The sequence below is a fragment of the Falco cherrug genome, chromosome 5 (assembly GCF_023634085.1).
Source record: "Falco cherrug isolate bFalChe1 chromosome 5, bFalChe1.pri, whole genome shotgun sequence".
NCBI classification, from domain to species: Eukaryota; Metazoa; Chordata; class Aves; order Falconiformes; family Falconidae; genus Falco; species Falco cherrug.
The window spans coordinates 34,067,208-34,085,326 of record NC_073701.1 but is presented as its reverse complement, the minus strand read 5'-3'; the positions used below and the strand labels follow the sequence as shown (position 1 = coordinate 34,085,326).

The 18,119-nt window shown below is 41.4% G+C and overlaps 1 protein-coding gene across 3 annotated transcripts in view; it reads left to right on the top strand.

The window, feature by feature from the left end:
* The window catches only part of MYH9 (myosin heavy chain 9), a 74,415-nt gene that overhangs the window by 47,058 nt on the left and 9,238 nt on the right, over positions 1 to 18,119 (top strand). For all 3 annotated transcript variants that reach the window (XM_055710833.1, XM_055710834.1, XM_055710835.1), the window contains exons 13-30: positions 1,023 to 1,196; positions 1,975 to 2,148; positions 2,735 to 2,849; positions 5,200 to 5,393; positions 5,708 to 5,829; positions 6,238 to 6,307; positions 7,252 to 7,412; positions 8,124 to 8,232; positions 10,297 to 10,428; positions 11,038 to 11,244; positions 11,762 to 11,899; positions 12,398 to 12,521; positions 13,350 to 13,521; positions 14,099 to 14,311; positions 14,758 to 14,902; positions 15,402 to 15,608; positions 16,567 to 16,671; positions 17,886 to 18,038. In XM_055710833.1, the coding sequence (XP_055566808.1) occupies positions 1,023 to 1,196; positions 1,975 to 2,148; positions 2,735 to 2,849; positions 5,200 to 5,393; positions 5,708 to 5,829; positions 6,238 to 6,307; positions 7,252 to 7,412; positions 8,124 to 8,232; positions 10,297 to 10,428; positions 11,038 to 11,244; positions 11,762 to 11,899; positions 12,398 to 12,521; positions 13,350 to 13,521; positions 14,099 to 14,311; positions 14,758 to 14,902; positions 15,402 to 15,608; positions 16,567 to 16,671; positions 17,886 to 18,038 (2,715 nt within the window). The remainder of the gene's footprint in view (positions 1 to 1,022; positions 1,197 to 1,974; positions 2,149 to 2,734; positions 2,850 to 5,199; positions 5,394 to 5,707; positions 5,830 to 6,237; positions 6,308 to 7,251; positions 7,413 to 8,123; positions 8,233 to 10,296; positions 10,429 to 11,037; positions 11,245 to 11,761; positions 11,900 to 12,397; positions 12,522 to 13,349; positions 13,522 to 14,098; positions 14,312 to 14,757; positions 14,903 to 15,401; positions 15,609 to 16,566; positions 16,672 to 17,885; positions 18,039 to 18,119) is intronic.

Below are 18,119 nucleotides of genomic sequence, written 5' to 3'. Positions count from 1 at the left end.
AGGGGAATCTGAGCATAAAAACTGATGCAAGATAAATGTAGGATAGGAACAGTGGAAATAAAGTTGAGAGATGGAAAAAGAGGGGAAGTGGGAGCTCCCTCTGTAGGTGGCAGTGAACTGTCAGGCCAAACCTTTATGTCTCTGAAACAACAATTTTAGAATGTGGATTTGCATTATACTTAGTCTGAAGCAGCCATAGGCTGCCATCAGAAAAGAACTATCCTGCCATTATCCCAGACAGGCAGCTGTTATCAACCTTTGTTATGCTGGATCTAACTCTTGTGCAGCTGCGAAGTGAATTGGACCAATTGGAAAATTAAGACATGGAAAAGTTGAGGGCTGGTTGTTTTTTTCCTCTCCCCTCTCAGATTAGTCTACCTTTGGTTTCATGGTTGCTGAATCTCATGAAAAGGAGGGGAGTGGAAATACATGGAATTTCTGAAACGTGGAGGAAGTAGAACGGGACCGTTCTTTCACAGCTGCATTGTATTTAGCGTGGTCTAACATGAAAATGCACTGTGGGTTATTAACCTTGTCCTTACAGTTTGAAGAAGTCTGGAGATGTTGAAGAATTTTCCCTTGCTTTCCTTGCTCTGATTTTATATATGAGGATTAAAAGGGGACTTTCCAGTCCACATGCTTTTAGGAGTTTGTCTTCGGGCTTCTGTTCCTTCCCCTTCCTATGAAGAGCACTTGCCAGCTCTGAGTTTGTGAGAAAATCTTTTCTATTCCCAGGTTAAGTAGCTGTAGTAATTATTCTTTTGTTTACAACTAAACATTCTTTTGCAAAGTCTGAGGAACAGTGTATATGAATTCTCTAGGGATTGAAGCAGTGAGGCAATGGCATGTGACAGGAAAGGCAGTTCGTAAGCAAATGGAGATTTTGACAAAGGGCTCCCCACCCCATGCAGAGCACAAACTTAAATTCCTGAACTATAGATGTGATCTTTCACGCTAAGAGAATAGTAGGTGTGTCTTCAAAAACCACTGTTCAAACATCTTTCTACCTTTTTCTTCATTAGCTGAACTCCTTTGAGCAGTTGTGTATTAACTACACAAATGAAAAGTTGCAGCAGCTCTTTAACCACACCATGTTCATTCTGGAGCAAGAGGAGTACCAGAGGGAGGGCATAGAGTGGAATTTCATTGACTTTGGCTTGGACCTGCAGCCCTGCATTGACCTCATAGAGAAGCCGGTAAGCTTGTTGTTCTTCTACCATCGAGTAGCAAGAAATGGCTGCACTAATTTTGTCATTGAGGACATAAACTGGAAATTAGCTTTCTAGCTTTTGGAATCCTCTACTGTGTTTAGAAGTATGTTTATGTTTAGAAGTATATTTGGAAGCAGAAGCGAACAGTTCCCTCTTTGAATGTGTCACCAATAAGTCTGTTAGTATCGGTTCTGTAGGAAGTACTGCATGAAAATAGATATAGTCAGCCACTTTTTCCTCTCACAGGATTGTTTTTATTTGTGTAGATCTACGTGGTGCTAGACGTATGCGTCGTTTACCATAAGTAGTGTGAACCTCCTTACTTAACTGTGTGGTGAGAAGCTGTGAATCTCTGTTGCTTTCCTTCTGTTCTAATGAAACTTGAATATGTATAGATTTCATAGTAGATGTTCCAATAGTAAGGACTAGTTTGTGAAATACTGTGCTGTGGTCTTCTGCATTTAGATACCTGAATATTTGGAGAACAGTGTGATAGTATTCCTTCTATTAAAAACATTTTTTCCCCCATGTCAAATAACCTAGACAAATATGATGGAAGAGACCTTTTCGTAAAATGTTAAGAATTCAGATGAGGATTTTGAAGAATTGTTAACAATTTCTATTAGCATAGAAATAGTTGAACGGATACCACATAGCAGGTGAACGTGATGGGGATCAGGCTTTATATCTCTAGCCATCTAAAGGTGTTAATGAATTGTGCAGTCATGTGTTTAATGATGTTTTGATATTTCCCTTCTTTAAGGCTGGTCCTCCTGGTATACTGGCCCTGCTGGATGAAGAGTGCTGGTTCCCAAAAGCAACAGACAAAAGCTTTGTGGAAAAAGTTGTACAAGAACAAGGCACTCACCCCAAATTTCAGAAGCCAAAACAGCTGAAAGACAAAGCTGACTTCTGTATTATACATTATGCTGGCAAGGTAAAGAATTAGTAGCTAGAACGTGAATGTTGGGATGTCTGCTTGATTTTCTAATGTATAACCACTGCTGCTTAGAAATGGCTACTTACCAAAACGGCTGCCTATGGGAAACCAGTGGAAGATTTCATGAGGTCGTTCCATTGCTGTGGACGTTACAGGGCCTAAGGGTATTTACCTGCAAATTGTTATTTTTATAGTTGAAGACAGGTCAAACAGACACCGGTTTAAATTGTTCTCTGTAACCTGGTGAGATTGAAGGTACTTTTCAAAAATGCTTCTGAAGTCTTGCATCAAGACTTCATCACCAAAAATGATGATGCAGTTGTTTTTTGTGTTACACTGTGGGTGGTGCAAACTGGCATTGCAAATCCATTCCCTTACTGACAGAACAGAACATGCAGCTGTCTGTTAGGGTTTGAAATTTGTAGGTATGCTTGCTTAGATGGCAAATCCAAGAGTGATTAGGTAATCTGTTGCTGATTGTGCAAACCTCAGTGCTGCTTTTATAGACTTTGCAGGATCTTGTTGCATCTTGTGCTGCAGAAAATCCCCCCCCCAAGTTTCTTGATGTGTTTATCTTCTCCAGGTGGATTATAAAGCGGATGAATGGTTGATGAAGAACATGGATCCACTGAATGATAACATTGCTACTCTTCTCCACCAGTCATCGGATAAGTTTGTGTCTGAGCTGTGGAAAGATGGTATGTAATTAAACTTAATCTCTTTGTCTTGGTTTTTTTTTCTCCTGTTTTATGTGGAAGAGTTTGATCATCAAAAGTCTGTGGTGAGCTGTGTTGCTTTTTTTCCCTGAAGACTAAACCACCAAGATGAGCATTATCTAGAACATCCTTTGCTTAGGTCATGGTATTTCATTAAAAGTTCATTGTAACTCAAGAGAAAGGTTCACTTACGTCAACTTAGGTTAAGCTTGCTGCGTATATAGCAATTATTTCTTGAAACCAAGCATACCAGGATAAAATATAAATGCACCATTATGTCCCAGCAGCTTGCATAGCTGCAAACACAGGATCTGAGGTTGAATCTGTTTTCAGTCCTGCAACTAGTGTGTTCTTTCTGCAGCGTTCAGTATTTTACTCTTCTCTGGTTTTATCTGCTTTTGAGTCTTACTGTTGCTGTCACTTTCTGCGGTGGGTTTTCTTTGACGTCTCTGTCTGTTACAGAGATGCAGAACGTTCAGAGAGCCTATTTCTATCAACACTTTCCTATTCTTCATCTAGAACCAGGTGACTGAGAAACCCAGCTGTCTTGTCATGTGTGTAATGCATCCTAGAGCCATGCAAGAAATGCTTCCGTTAACTTCTCTTTGTCCCTTTGTCATACCTGCTTGTCTTTCTTGTTCATTTCCTCTGCTTTGTGCTAGTAGCTCCTCACAGACTTTAAACCAAAAGCAAAACTCATCTTGCAAGTGGATACAAGAAAAATATGGACATATTCAGGTGCTAAAGGTTGCTCTTGCAAGACTTGCATAGGGACAGCTAGAAGCAAATCCCTGTCAACTGTTTGACCATAGAGCTAGTAAGGCTATATTTCTTGCAAGGTTTGGAGGGAAGATTTCTGAGACTGCATTTAAACTGAAATTCAGTTTAACATTAATTCTAGTATTGGGATTTGACTTCAGCTGCTGATTATTTAAAAGAAAGTTTGGCGAAGGAACTTGTACTGCATGAAAAACGGCCATCAGCAAGTTGTGCCTAACAAGACCTTTGCTGTGTGTGACTCCTTTTGGACTTGAAATGTCAACTGAATCACAGCTTATCAGTTCTCATTTATTGTTCCTAGCTGGATCTTCTGTTGCAAACGACTGTCCTTTTTGCTATCTTGATGTAGATTGCAGAGCCCAAGATTGTTCCAGCTGCAATCTGGGACACTCTTCTGTGGATTTCTCTGTGATGTCATCTAGTAACATAACCTTCTTTTCTTTCTGATAAGACAACCTTGACCCTATTCTAACAGCTGCTCTAGAAGTGAGCAGTTCTAAACTAATACTAGCTGTAAATCAGGATATCCTTTCTTGTTTCTTTTGTAGGGGTTTCTCTTAGTTGTGGTTTTTTAATCAGAAGCCAGTTGACCACAAGTTGATATATTTTTCTGAAGTGAAGATTGGGAAGCCTGAGTAGGCATCAGCCAACCACTAGAGATAAAGTGAAGTAGTAGCTTGAAGCCCTTAATAAAAATGTACTAGGGGTGTGGAAAATTGCAGTGATTTGGTTGTGTGGATGGATTTTTATTTCCATGAAGAAGAGCAAAGGGAAAAAGTAATGCTTTAGTTTCTTCTTGCCCCTGCTACTCTCAGATCAAGCTGGCTTCTGTTGAAAAAAAGGATCTGTGGAGTCCACACATCAAGGTGATAGCTTCATCAGTGCTTGGATGTCACTGTGGCATAGTGGAGAAACTGTTGGGGCAAGGGATTCTGAGTTTCTCCTAGTGGTATTGTTCATGTCTCTGTCATAGAATGCTGTCATAGAATACTTGTACTCTAAAAATGACTCAAACAGTGGTATCTTGAGGTTTGGTTTCTATCATGCCTTTTACCATGTTTGCTCAGTTTAAAGTAGATGTGGCTTTTCTGATCACCGGTCATGGCCGTTCTGCCTGTAATGCAAGAGTGAAGCTGGGCTTTTTCTCTTTAACTGTGGCCCCTTCTGGGTCAGAGTTAACTAATAGTTGACTCTGCTGGGCTAGCAGCTAGAGCTCTTGATCTGTTGTTTTTCATTGTAACCTAAGCAAGTAGAAGCATCTGAAACTCACTTCTAGATTGCTTTTCCAGAGCTGCTATCCAGAGCATCAGTAGAATATGTTTGGGAGTAAGTTTGTCTCCATCGCTCAAACTTCCTGTAGTGAGCTGTTGCTTTTTTTTTCCTTCCTGCTCCTATCCCTGCACAAATTCTGTACAGGAGTCAACATCTGTGTAGAGATGAAGCAAAAAGGATCCTGCAGCTCCTCTCATCCTGTTCTTCCCAGATGTTCTTTGTACATTCCAGTGCTTCCTCTGTGGAAGAATTTTAACACCCTTTCTTGTGCTCTCTCTAGTTGACCGTATTGTTGGGCTGGATCAGGTAGCTGGTATGTCAGATACAGCATTGCCAGGGGCCTTTAAAACCAGGAAGGGTATGTTCCGAACAGTGGGACAGCTCTATAAAGAACAGCTGGCTAAACTGATGGCTACCTTGAGGAACACCAACCCAAACTTCGTCCGTTGCATTATCCCCAACCATGAGAAGAAGGTAAAGACAGTACAGCCTGTGCAGTCTTACATGGGCTTCTTTGGGGCATGTGGCTGGGTTGCTCTCTTTGTCAGGGTTTGCAAGAGATCTTAAAAATGTCCTGTATTCTCAGGATATCTTTTTAAGGTCATCCTAAATAACTGTAGTTACCAATGTTTTGGAGACCAATCTTTGCAGTTCTTCTTAAGATAGCATAAAAACTTTCAATTGCTTCTAGCTGGAAAAGAGAGGACTGGCTGCTTTACAAAAAACAGGGGGACGCCCCTTTTGTAAAAGCTTTGTGGTATTTATAAAGTGTACTTTTTCCTCACTAGGCTGGAAAACTAGATCCCCACTTGGTCCTTGACCAGCTTCGCTGTAATGGAGTGCTGGAGGGAATTCGTATTTGTCGTCAAGGTTTCCCCAACAGAGTTGTGTTCCAGGAATTCAGACAAAGGTAAGGCCTAGAAAAGAATCTGAATCAGTCTTTATCCTGGCAAAGTTAAGACAGACATAAGTGCACAAATTAAAGCATTTTATTGCAACTAGATTGCCACTCTTTTCAAAGGCAGCACATCTGTCCCTTTATATTTGATGGCACAAAGCCTCTTGAAAGGATCTTTGACTTCTCTGCTAAGCATGTATCTAAGGTAAGGCACAGAGAACCCCGTCTAAGACTGCTTCATACTCTGTCTGGAGATGCATTTTCTTTTCTCTAATGAGACCGTAAACTGTCAAACTCATAGTGGTGTAGGAATGCATTACTGATTTTTTTTTTTTCCCCTGTTTGTTTGTTGTTGTTTTCAAATATACTTGTGTAACTAGTCTAATACTTTCTCCTTTTCAAATGCTTTCTCCTTTTCAGATACGAAATCTTAACTCCAAATGCAATTCCCAAAGGATTTATGGATGGGAAGCAGGCTTGTGTACTGATGGTAAGACATCCCAGAAACTCTACTTGAATAGAATAAACTTTATGGGTGTGGTTTGGAAATCAGAGTTGTGCATGTTAAATATGTCTTGTACTCACAGACTGAAATTCCAAAGTCAAGTGTTTTGTTTGGTAGGAGGAGGGTGCAAAAAGTTTTCTTTTGGCTTTGCAGATGGAGGCTTCTGGCTAGCATGGGGTTCAATAATCCTAGGCAAAGAGGATCTTTGTTTCCACAGATGCATATACTTTGAGATTCCAGCAGTATTCCTGAAATCAAAATGCTTAGAAGCATTAATGTTATCTTTACCTTATACTTAAAGTATGAGCTTCAACAAACTCTTTGTAACAGCCTGCTGATGACAGATGCTTTCAATGAAGGCTCCAATTAATTTCTGCAGGATTCCCTGCTTCAGAGGGAAAGCTTTGGCTCTGTAGCTTGAAGACTAGGGGAGACTGAATTGAATTTGGCTGTAAGGGATTCCTATTTTTTCTTTCTGAAGAGGAATAAGGTATACTACTTTAACTAGTATAAGCAAATCCTTTAAAGGACAGGAAAGTTGGCTGGGGGGCCTTTTTCTGACAAAAGTTAGGACTGGGAAAAAATAAATAGGAAGGATCAACAGATGTTTTTCCTTTAGGAAAGGAAGAGGGCTCTTGGGACTGGCATATGTTCCTCACAGCATCCTTGTAGTTCTGAGTACTTGATGTAGTGTATTAAACAATGCTTTCTATCATATTTTCTGTCTCTGGTTACCTCCTTTTCATGCTGTGCTTGGCTGACCTCCAGCTCCTTTAATTGGGACAGGACTTATTTGAGCTAGGAACTTTGGTTGGCCTAGGTGGCTCCTTGTAGGGAGCGGGTGTCTTACAGCCATGAAACATAAATACATTTTGTGATGTTTCACGTGAAGCAGCCTTTGCATGAGATGAATGCTTCTCTCATTTTAGATCAAAGCATTGGAGCTGGATTCAAACCTTTACCGAATTGGACAGAGTAAAGTGTTTTTTAGAGCTGGAGTCCTTGCTCATCTTGAAGAAGAGAGAGATCTGAAGATCACAGATGTCATTATTGGCTTCCAAGCATGCTGCAGAGGCTACCTGGCCAGAAAGTAAGGACCATATTTTGTAAAGTACATCATAAAAATGTACGTTTTTCCCATTCAGGTACAAGTTTCTTCTTTAGAAAAGCTGACTGGAAGTTATTTTTTGTCAGAAAGGCTATGATTTATTTGTTGTTGAAGGTGTTTTAGAGTTTTCTGATCTCTGTAATGCCAGACTTCTGGCACCTGCAAGAAACTCGGTGTGCTGCTATCCCACATACTACCAGAGCAGTAAAGTCTCTTCTTTCTGTAGTAATACTACACAGCAGGCAAAGATTTTGACAGAAATGCTCAAACTGCAAGTGTGCAAATGAAAAAGTCTTAGTATGGTACTGATCCAGGAGGTATAGGATTTCTCTGAAGTTATTGGGTAGGACTGCAAATGATACAGTTCTAAAACCAAAAATATCTGTCAGATTGGCAGAAAACCCACGTGTGTTACCAATCTCCCTTTTTTGAAATTAAGAGTGAGGCTTTATGGATTAGATGACATTAGGGAAAAACTTCATTAAATAGGGAATTGAATAAAGGAAAAAAAAAAATCCTTACCTGAGCAGAAAAAAACTTGAAAAAGATAGAGGATGTTCACTGGAAATTTTGCTGTTTTTTTAGGAAGGAATCTTGTAAAGTAAAAACGTAGAGTTATCTGAGAAAGGGCTTAGTGGAGAGAATTGTGTGTTGTTGTGGGTTCCTTTTGTCTGACTTCCACTTACCTTGCAGAGCCTTTGCCAAACGCCAGCAGCAACTGACAGCCATGAAAGTGCTTCAGAGGAATTGTGCTGCCTATTTGAAACTGCGGAACTGGCAATGGTGGAGGTTGTTCACCAAGGTAATAATTTTTCCCTTTGCAATTTTGACAGTTTGGTTGCAGTTTCAGCTTCTCAGGTTGAACCAGAGCCCCCAAACCACTTCCTCCACAATTGGGCAGGTTTGCAGTTACACGTTGATTGATTTAGGCAGAGAATATTTGATAGCTGTGCAGTATGCCTGCATAAATCATGTGCAAAGCTATATTCAAGTAATGTGGAAAAGCAGAAGTAATCTTTGAATGCTTTATGCCTAAGAAGAGTAAGAGGATCACTTCCTTTGGTGGTATGGTACTTCAAAGAGTCATTTACTACGTGGCTACTCAATTTAGCTAGACAAAAATTGTTAATATGGGGATGGCTTGCCATCTCTTTTTTCCAGGGTTGTAAGTGCAAAGGAAGAGCGCTGAGGTCTGATCTTGCTGTTAAGACTTGTAGATATTTTACCTTTATAAAGACAATGAACACATGAAGAAATCGTGTCTTCTAAATGTGTGGGATTTCTTGCATTTTAGCCATGAGACTTTGCAGCTAAAAGAGTTGAGAGCAGAATTTAAACTTCTTTCCTATGAAATTATTTGTAAGTGTTTTTGATGGGAGAGCACAGAGATGGGTGGTGTTCGGGGTTTTTTTCATGGAATCATAGAATAGTTTGGGTTGCAAGGGATTTTTAAAGGTCACCTAGTCCACCTCCTGGCTGCAACAAACAGGGACTAGATCGGGTTGCTCAGAGCCCTGTCCAGCCTAACTTTGAATGCTTCCAGGGATGAGGAATCTACCACCTCTCTGGGCAATCTCTTCCAGTGTTTCACTATCCTTGTAAAAAATTCCTTCTATCTAGTTTAAATCTACCCTCGTACTTTTAAAACCATTGCTCCTTGTCCTGTTGCAACAGGCCCAGCTTAAAAAGTTTGTCCCTGTGTTATAGGCCCCTTTACTGAAAGGCTGCCATAAGGTCTCACTGGATCCTTCTCCAGGCTGAACAACCCCAACTCTCAGCCTTTCTTCATAGGAGAGGTGTTCCATCCCTCTTGATCTCTGTGGCCCTCCTCTGGACCCATTCCAACAGGTCCCTGTCTTTCCTGTGCTGAGGGCTCCAGAGCTGGATGCAGTACTCCAGGTGGGGACTCACCAGAGCAGAGTAAAAGGGCAGAATCACCTCCCTCAATCTGCTGGGCACACTACTTTGGATGCAGCCCAGGATACAGTTGGCTTTCTGGGCTGCAAGTGCATATTGCCAGCTCATGTCCAGCTTTTCATCCACCAGTACCCCCAAGTCCTTTTCCACAGGGCTGCTTTCAATCCTTTCATCCCACAGTCTGTACTGATACAGAGGACTGCCCCAGTCCAGCTGCAGGACCTTGCACTTGGCCTTGTTGAAGCTCATGAGGTTCACATGAAACCACTTTTTAAGCTTGTCCAGGTCCCTCTGGATGGCATTTCATACCTTGGGTGTGTCAGCCGCACCACTCAGCTTGGTGGTGTCTGCAAACTTGCTGAGGGTACACTCAATCCCACTGGATGTGTCCTGGATGAAAAAATTAAAGAGTACTGGTCCAGATATGGATCCCTGACTTACCACCAGTCTCCATCTGGACATTGAGCCATTGACAGCTACTCTCGGGATACAACTATCCAACCAATTCCTCATCCATGAAACAGTCCACCCATCAAATCCATATCTCTCCAGTTTCGAGAGAAGGATATTGTGGGAGACTGTCAAAGGCCTTACAAAAGTCTGGGTAGATGACATTGACCTATCTGTGTATTTCCCCACTGTATGGCAACTTTTTTATTCTCCTGCTATTACAACTGAGCCCTCAAGGGTCTGGAATTTACCCAACCCTTTCCTGACGCACTCTGTCCTGGAGGAAAAGCTGGGCAGGCAGAAAGTGTGTTAATAGGCAGAGCAGATGATAACTAGTCCTCTATGATCCTCCCAGTATTCACAACAAAATGAATGATCAGTCTTTCAAATATGACATTTATTGAAAATTGTTTTATTCAATGCTTATCAAGTACAAGAACATCTCTTCATGTTTTTCTTGTTCCTTATACATGTCTCACTGCATGGGTTTCCCTTTCAGGTGAAGCCCCTTCTGCAAGTAAGCAGACAGGAAGAGGAGATGATGGCCAAGGAAGAAGAACTAATAAAGGTCAAAGAGAAGCAGTTAGCTGCAGAAAATAGACTGAGTGAGATGGAGACCTTCCAGGCCCAGGTGAGTCTGCAAATCTCGTGTGTAAAAGTAATTCTCTCTCTACCTGGCCAGCTGCTTGAGAGCACCTGCTTTGCTTTATTGGTCTGATAGGCAAGCTGCAGGATAGCAACTTGTTGAAATGTGTGACTCAGCTGCCATCTTGTTCAATTTCCTTTGCCCTTCTTCCCACCTTAGTTCCTCTAGCAGGTCACTTTGTACAGTGACCACCTATCTCCCTTCTGTAGCTGTTACATGAAGTCAGTCTCCTTTGGCTGAGTATTGTAGGAAGCTCATTGAATTCAACCTCATCGTTAGTGGGATCCTTTTTGTTTGGAATGCAGAAGGTGGCAGCAAGATTGTGTTTCTGTAGGGCTGATAATTGTGTTACTCTTGCAGGGGAAAACTAGACAAAGGCTAACAATTTGTAGTTGCAGTGGACAGTTTGTGAAGGAGAGCACATGCTTAAAAGCTATGTTTTGATATTTAGCTTTTTAGTAGCAGCAGGAGACTGCTGCAATGATTAAGACTGTAACTGTGGAACAGAGGAGCATGTAACTTCACTGAACACAGATTGCTAAGTACTTTGGTAAATTGGAGCTGCTCTTATTTCTGACTTTGTGTCCAATGTAGCTAATGGCAGAGAAGATGCAGCTGCAGGAACAGTTGCAAGCAGAAACTGAACTCTGTGCTGAAGCTGAAGAGATAAGAGCCCGCCTGACAGCCAAGAAACAAGAACTGGAAGAGATATGTCATGACCTGGAAGCAAGGGTGGAGGAAGAAGAAGAACGGTGCCAACATCTGCAGGCTGAAAAGAAGAAAATGCAGCAGAACATCCAGGTAATGCCTTAGGAATGCTGTCTCTTGTCACTAAAGAGGATAGTAAGGTTTAGATGATTCTTTTGTCTCAGCTTGGAGGGAAACAAGAGAGAGAGAACAACAATAAAAAAGCATAAAAAATCCATTTGTGGAAATAGCAATAGAACACAGTGAGTCTGGTGCTGAGCCCGAGGCTTTCGGTCAGTCAGCTGGAATGAGCTGTTTCATTCTTGAAGACTAAGATGATGGCCGCTTGTCGAAGAATTAGACAAGTCTTTGCTTAAGCCAGGGGATTTAGAAACGGTGGCATTCTTTGCAAAGTAGCATTGTTTATTTTGCTAGAAAACTTGCTAGCTAGGGTGCAGTGTGTTTCATTAAGTCATGATAGATGTCACTTCTGGGAAGTATATATAATACGTAATAATACTGTAAAGGAAGGGTAAAGGAACTTTCCAGGTTCTAGTATTGCTTCTGTGCTGTTACACTGGTTGGTGAGCAGCACTGACAAATACCTTGCTTTTCTGTGGGTGTTGTGAAGGAACTAGAGGAGCAGCTTGAAGAAGAGGAAAGTGCAAGGCAAAAGTTGCAGCTAGAAAAAGTGACCACAGAGGCCAAACTGAAGAAACTAGAAGAAGATGTGATAGTTCTGGAAGACCAGAATCTCAAATTGGCTAAGGTAAGATTCCTGCAGCTTCCCTACATAGGCTAAAGATGCACCGGTGTTTCTCCTGGAGCTACTCACCAAAGGCTGACCTTTCCCATGTTACAGGAAAACTTAGGGATGAATTCAGTCTTGTCTTGGACAACTCTGACCTGGATTTTTGAAATTAGCTGCCTGCCTGTATTCTTTACAAGTCAGTATTGTATGATACTTAGATAGCCTTGACTAAATAAAGATCCATGAGCAAATGTTTTCTGATACGTTGTTATGCCAAACCATACCAAGTTATTCATCAACAGGCTTCCTTTAAGTTTTGAAAGGGCTATCAAATATAAACCTTTATGTAGCCATTTACTTGAAACTATCTGTAAACCTGAAAGGATTTCTTTTTTTCCAAGTTCCTTTGTAGCAGGAGTAGTCAATGTCATGAGTGTCATCTTGAGCACAGTCAGCTCTGGAAAAATCTCCTGTAATTCCAGCAACTGCTTTGACACTGCCTTCTCAATTCTGCAGGAAAAGAAACTGTTGGAAGACAGAATGTCTGAGTTTACAACAAACCTGACAGAAGAAGAGGAGAAATCTAAGAGTTTAGCCAAACTAAAGAATAAGCACGAGGCCATGATCACAGACCTTGAAGGTGGTTTATGGTTTGGTTTGGTTTTGCTTTGTTTTTTTTTAAAGGCAGATCCTCCAAAGGACTTGCCTGTTTAGTTTTAGGAGGATATCTGTTAAAATCTGTTGAACTGCAGTTTCATTTCTAGAGTTTTAGTCCTTCTTGGTTTCTGAGGGGTTAAAAATTAGTCTATAGCGTGTATGCTATTGATTAGTTTGATAGAGCTGTTTGGTGGCTGGCTGAAGGTTATGTGCCTTGTCAGCTGAGCCCTTGATCCAAATAAAAATTCTCTGTAAAGCATCAGGCCAATGGAGAAGAGAGGCTGGTTCTCTTTCTTCTCCTGCTGTGGAAGCGTCTCCACTTTTCTATTTCCAGCACCATCAATCTGTCAGGGTTAGTGCTGTTTCTGATACTGTGTTTGCACAAGTACTTCAGACTGGAGGCACTTACCTGGAGGCTGCCCAGGTTAACACAGCAGAAGCCAGCCTATTTAGTTTCAGTAAAGGGAGAGCAGACCTTGTGTTCAGCATCAGTTAATGAACGCTTATGCCTACGTGGTGTGGGTGTTGGGAGAGACTGGTATTGTACTGGCATTGTTTATTGCAGTGAAAGGGGGGGAAGGAGGCTTGGCTGTAAGATGAGGGGAAGGGAAATTGCTCAGATATATTTTGAGGGAAAACTATGGGGGCAGTTGCATGTATAGATCCTGACAGAATAAGGCATTCCAGCTACAGTTTGGACAGTTGTATTATTAGGGAAAACCTTACTGCTTAAATAGCTTTATTTTCTCTGCTTGTACGTTCTTTGAGTATATGTTGTCTGTGTAACTTAATGTATCCCCATCTCCATCAGAACGTCTGCGACGTGAAGAAAAGCAGAGGCAAGAATTGGAAAAGACTCGCCGAAAGCTTGAAGGGGACTCCAGTGATCTGCATGACCAGATTGCTGAGCTGCAGGCTCAGATTGCAGAACTCAAGATGCAGCTGGCCAAGAAGGAAGAGGAGCTGCAGGCAGCCTTAGCTAGGTGAGAACCTGACCTGCAGGGTTCAGGTACCCACTAGGCTGGGAAGTATTGCTTGTCTTGTGTCACTTTGGAATAGGGACTAAGTGGAATCTGTGGCTGCTGTATTTCAGCCTGTGGACTGTTAAGATCTGTGTCCTCAGCATCAGAGTTCTTTGGCTGCTGCTCACTGCCACGTTCTCTGTACAGAGCTAGACTATGAATGTGATGTGCAGTTTACACGTTTCGCTGAGCAGTAAGATTTCAGATGGGGTTAAAAAGTAGTGGCAACACACTGTCTTTCTGGTAGTTGCTATATTCATCTATTCAGTACAGTCTCCAATTTCCAATGTAAAATGGTGCTTTCTCTTCTGCTTTCTTCTGTTGTCAGTCTCTCTCTGTCCCGTTCTTTAAGGTAAGTAATCGTGCTCTCTCAAGTATTGGGAAATAGAACTTAGAATTTGTAGATAATATACAGATCAAAGTTTGAATGTAATATTGTAGAGCTGACAGATACCAGCTTTTTTCTTGGTAGGACAGGTGGTATTAATTTACATATGGTTTAAATCTGGCTCTGACCACAACCCTATGTTGAACACAGGGTGGAAGAAGAGGCAGCTCAGAAGAACATGGCCCTGAAAAAGATCAGGGAACTTGAATCCCAGATCACCGAGCTGCAAGAAGACCTGGAGTCAGAGAGAGCATTCAGGAATAAAGCTGAAAAACAGAAGCGGGATCTAGGAGAAGAGCTGGAAGCACTGAAAACAGAGCTGGAAGATACACTAGATTCTACAGCTGCTCAACAAGAGCTCAGGTAAGTCCAACATGTAGCTGCATTGTCTTATTTGGTTTGGAATTTTTCATAAATTCTGCCACATCCAGTCTCTTACCAAAGTTAGGGTAGTCTGGTTAGCAGCCTCAGTGACTGTGGAAGGAGGTAGTGTGCAAGCTGTAGTCAAGACTGCATTACCTTACCTGACATAAGAAAGTTAATTTGCTCCCTAACCATAGTGTTAGTGATACCCCTGAAACTTTCATACTTCCAGGCTGTTACTACTTAGGCTGAAGGTAATGCTGCCAGCTTGCGCTTAAGAAGGGTGCAGTGCTAAGTTCTAACTTTGAAAAGGTCTAACTTTTGTCTTTATATCTTGTAGAGCTAAATAGCCCTTGGCATTATTCTGCATTAGAGATGCCGTTGGTGGATATACTCATCTGCTTGATTCCTCCTTGGCATCTAAATGGAATTTGTGAATTTTGCAGGTCAAAGAGAGAACAAGAAGTAACAGTTTTGAAGAAGACCCTTGAAGATGAGGCAAAGACTCATGAGGCTCAAATCCAAGAGATGAGGCAGAAACATTCACAAGCTATTGAAGAGCTGGCAGAGCAGTTAGAACAAACCAAACGGGTATGTGAACAGAAAACACAAGGCCAAAGTAGTCAACCTCCCTGAAATGACAGCTGCTCCATGAGGTGTTCATGACACTAGACTTCTGATACATGTGCTGTTCTTCCCTTGGTAGATAATTTTTCACTGTGAAGCATATATGAAGCTGTTTTAAATAGCTGTTCATTCTTTTTTCCCATCAGGCACTTATACTGCATAGTCAAGACGTTCTTTTCACTGCTAGGGCTTGCTGACTTGTACAGCCTTTGATTTGGAAATCTGATGGGTGCAAGACTATCTCCTGTATTGTTGTCTTCTCTAATTGTTAGATTGTCTCCTGCTTATCAGGAGATTTTTCAAATTATTTTTTCTGAGTAAGCAGGCTATAACTTAGCTGCTAAACATGCAACATTAGCTTGCTTGTTGGAAAAAAAAAATGCACTCAGTGGAAGGATCCTGTCATCTAAAGTCCGAGGGGTTTTGCTGATATTTCTTTTTCCCCCCTCTTTTTCTTCTTCAGGTGAAAGCAAATCTTGAAAAAGCAAAACAAGCTCTGGAAAGTGAGAGGGCCGAACTGTCCAATGAGGTGAAGGTTCTTCTGCAGGGCAAAGGGGATGCTGAGCACAAGCGGAAAAAAGTAGATGCTCAGCTCCAAGAACTGCAGGTGAAATTTACAGAAGGTGAAAGAGTGAAGACAGAACTGGTTGAGAGGGTTAACAAATTGCAGGTGAGTGGCAAGTGTTTTCCTTAGCTTTTGATTCAACCCAGGGCTAAAGAGAAATGGTTGTAGAGTGGTACCTCCCCACAGCTAGATCAAAAATCTTGTTCCTCCTGAGAATAAAGTTCCTATGAAGAGCAAATCCATCGTTTGCTTCCCAGGGACTGTGCAGACTCCTTAACTCATTGCCAGGGCAGGACATTTGGAGTGATGTTGCTTATCGTGAGCAGCCCTGAGAAGGTGAAGTAACCAGCTGCCATCTGAGTTTTGTAAGCCTTAAAAGTATCAGCATGTGTGCTCCCCTTCAGCATGCAGCGGTTTGCACAGTACAGTCCTGTAAACATCCAGCTGCTTGTGGACCTAGTGTGTCACAGACTGACTGATGATTGTGTAACTAATTTGGAAGACAGTGTCCTGAAGCATTGTAGTGTGGTTGATGTTGATGAGGGGTGACTCAAGGGTGATGTGGAAATCTAGGGGTTTCTCCTGCTTTTTTCAAGGGAACAACAAATCCATTTGTTTCACACAACGTGTTACCTTCTTTGTGGAGGGCTGTCATTAAAAGTTTAGCATTAGTGATGTGTGCACTATCTTTTGGAATGTGAAAATGTATTTTTGAGACTGTAGATTGAGTCGTGAAGCACATGGTATAAAATAGAAGAGAACTTAATAGAAGCTTTTAAAATTCTTGCCAAGCTGTCTAAAATCTCACATAGGCTTTGAAACAACCAAAACCAGAAGGCTGTTGCAGGAAGTGATCCTAAGTAAAAATATCTTTCTGATTTCTCATCTTTCATCCCTGGGACTCCAGAAAACAGTGCATTCATTCCCCTGAGAAATTATATACACATCCTTTACTGTTGAGAGGTGCCTCGGCTTTCACTTTTGGGTCTCATAGCTACTCACCTGTTGCTGGCTTTGTTTTTGCTGATGCATTTAATGACTGATTCTCTGATGTCTCCTTCAGGTCGAGTTGGACAACGTCACAGGTCTTTTGAACCAGTCTGATAGCAAATCAATCAAACTAGCAAAGGATTTCTCTGCTCTGGAATCACAGCTTCAGGATACTCAGGTGAGAGCTTTGAAAGGCATCTGTGTGTGGTACAGCCAATGTCTGTTACAAATTCTCAAAGTGAGAAGTCACTCTGGACACCATTATATACTGGCTATACAACCCTTTAAAGCATTGGGTCTGGCTTTTTTTGTTAAGGGATTATCTTGCATGATATTGAGAACATTTCTCCAGAAACAAGCTGTTCATCTTCCTTCTGCTTCCTCAGTATGTGGATCATGTGTCACTTTCCTTGTCTTAAATTTAGAATTCCTCCTCTATCACCTTTCTGCTTGAGGCTCTTTATTCCTAGAACTGCACTGGAATGCTAGGTTATTGTTTGAGATCTTCACAGTCAAGTATTTGACAAGGTTTATGTGTATGTGTGATTTCCAGTAAATTTGTAAAGTTAAGCAGAAAGTTTTATTTCCCAGTGGATGTCAGGGAAGTGATAGACTCAAATAATTTGGTATTTATTCAGGAAAAAGTCATGCTTAGTCTTACACTTTGGGATAAATCAACCAGTTAGTAGAATATAACTCTTGGTAAGGCATGGAGTACCAAGCAGAACATTGGAAGGGTAGGCCAAACCTCAGATACTAAGTAACCTTAAATGATCATTGATGTTCTGTCTACTTATTACTGTTTTTAAAAAATAGACTCAAAAGTAGCACACAATACAAAAGTTACACACTAGTTTGAAGGCCAGTCTTTATTAGTCTCTACAGATCCTTCAGCTCAAGCACTGGCAGCGTAAGTCAATAAGTGTTGGTGTCTTAAGTTGGTAAATGACTGCTGTCTTACAATTCTGCTAAGACCAATGTTGGGTTTAACCACATTAAATCACTTTAGACTGTTGTCCGTTTCTTTGATACTTGAATATGAGAAAGTAATTTAGCAGAATACGGTCACAGTATTGTTGGGAAAGGTTTTAATGCTTTGTGTGCTACGCAGAGGACTCCAGAAAAGTCTGTAGATGGCTTGTGTGGTGAAGTAGTATGCTTTAATCATTAGAGTATATGAGAGAATAGGACCTTTCTGAGTATTTTGTTTCTATACTGACTCACTGGAGGACAGTTATTTAAATTTTGTCTTCAGTTGTCTTATCTCTAAAGTAGGTTGCATACTTAGACTGAACTTGAAAACTACTCATTCTGGAGAGAGTGGGTGTGAGGACTGTGAGCTTTTAAAGCCAAGGAGTGATGCTGAATTCCACTGGGGTGTTTGTTTTGTAGGAGCTGCTGCAGGAGGAGACTCGCCTAAAACTGAGCCTCAGCACTAAGCTGAAGCAGATGGAGGATGAGAAGAACAGTTTCAAAGAGCAACTGGAAGAAGAAGAAGAGACAAAGAGAAACCTGGAGAAACAGATCTCTATTCTTCAGCAACAGGTACAGAGTCTGCATCACATAAACCAATGACCGGTGACTTTTCAGAAGAAGTGTTAAGTGCAGGTCTCTTGACGGAAGTAA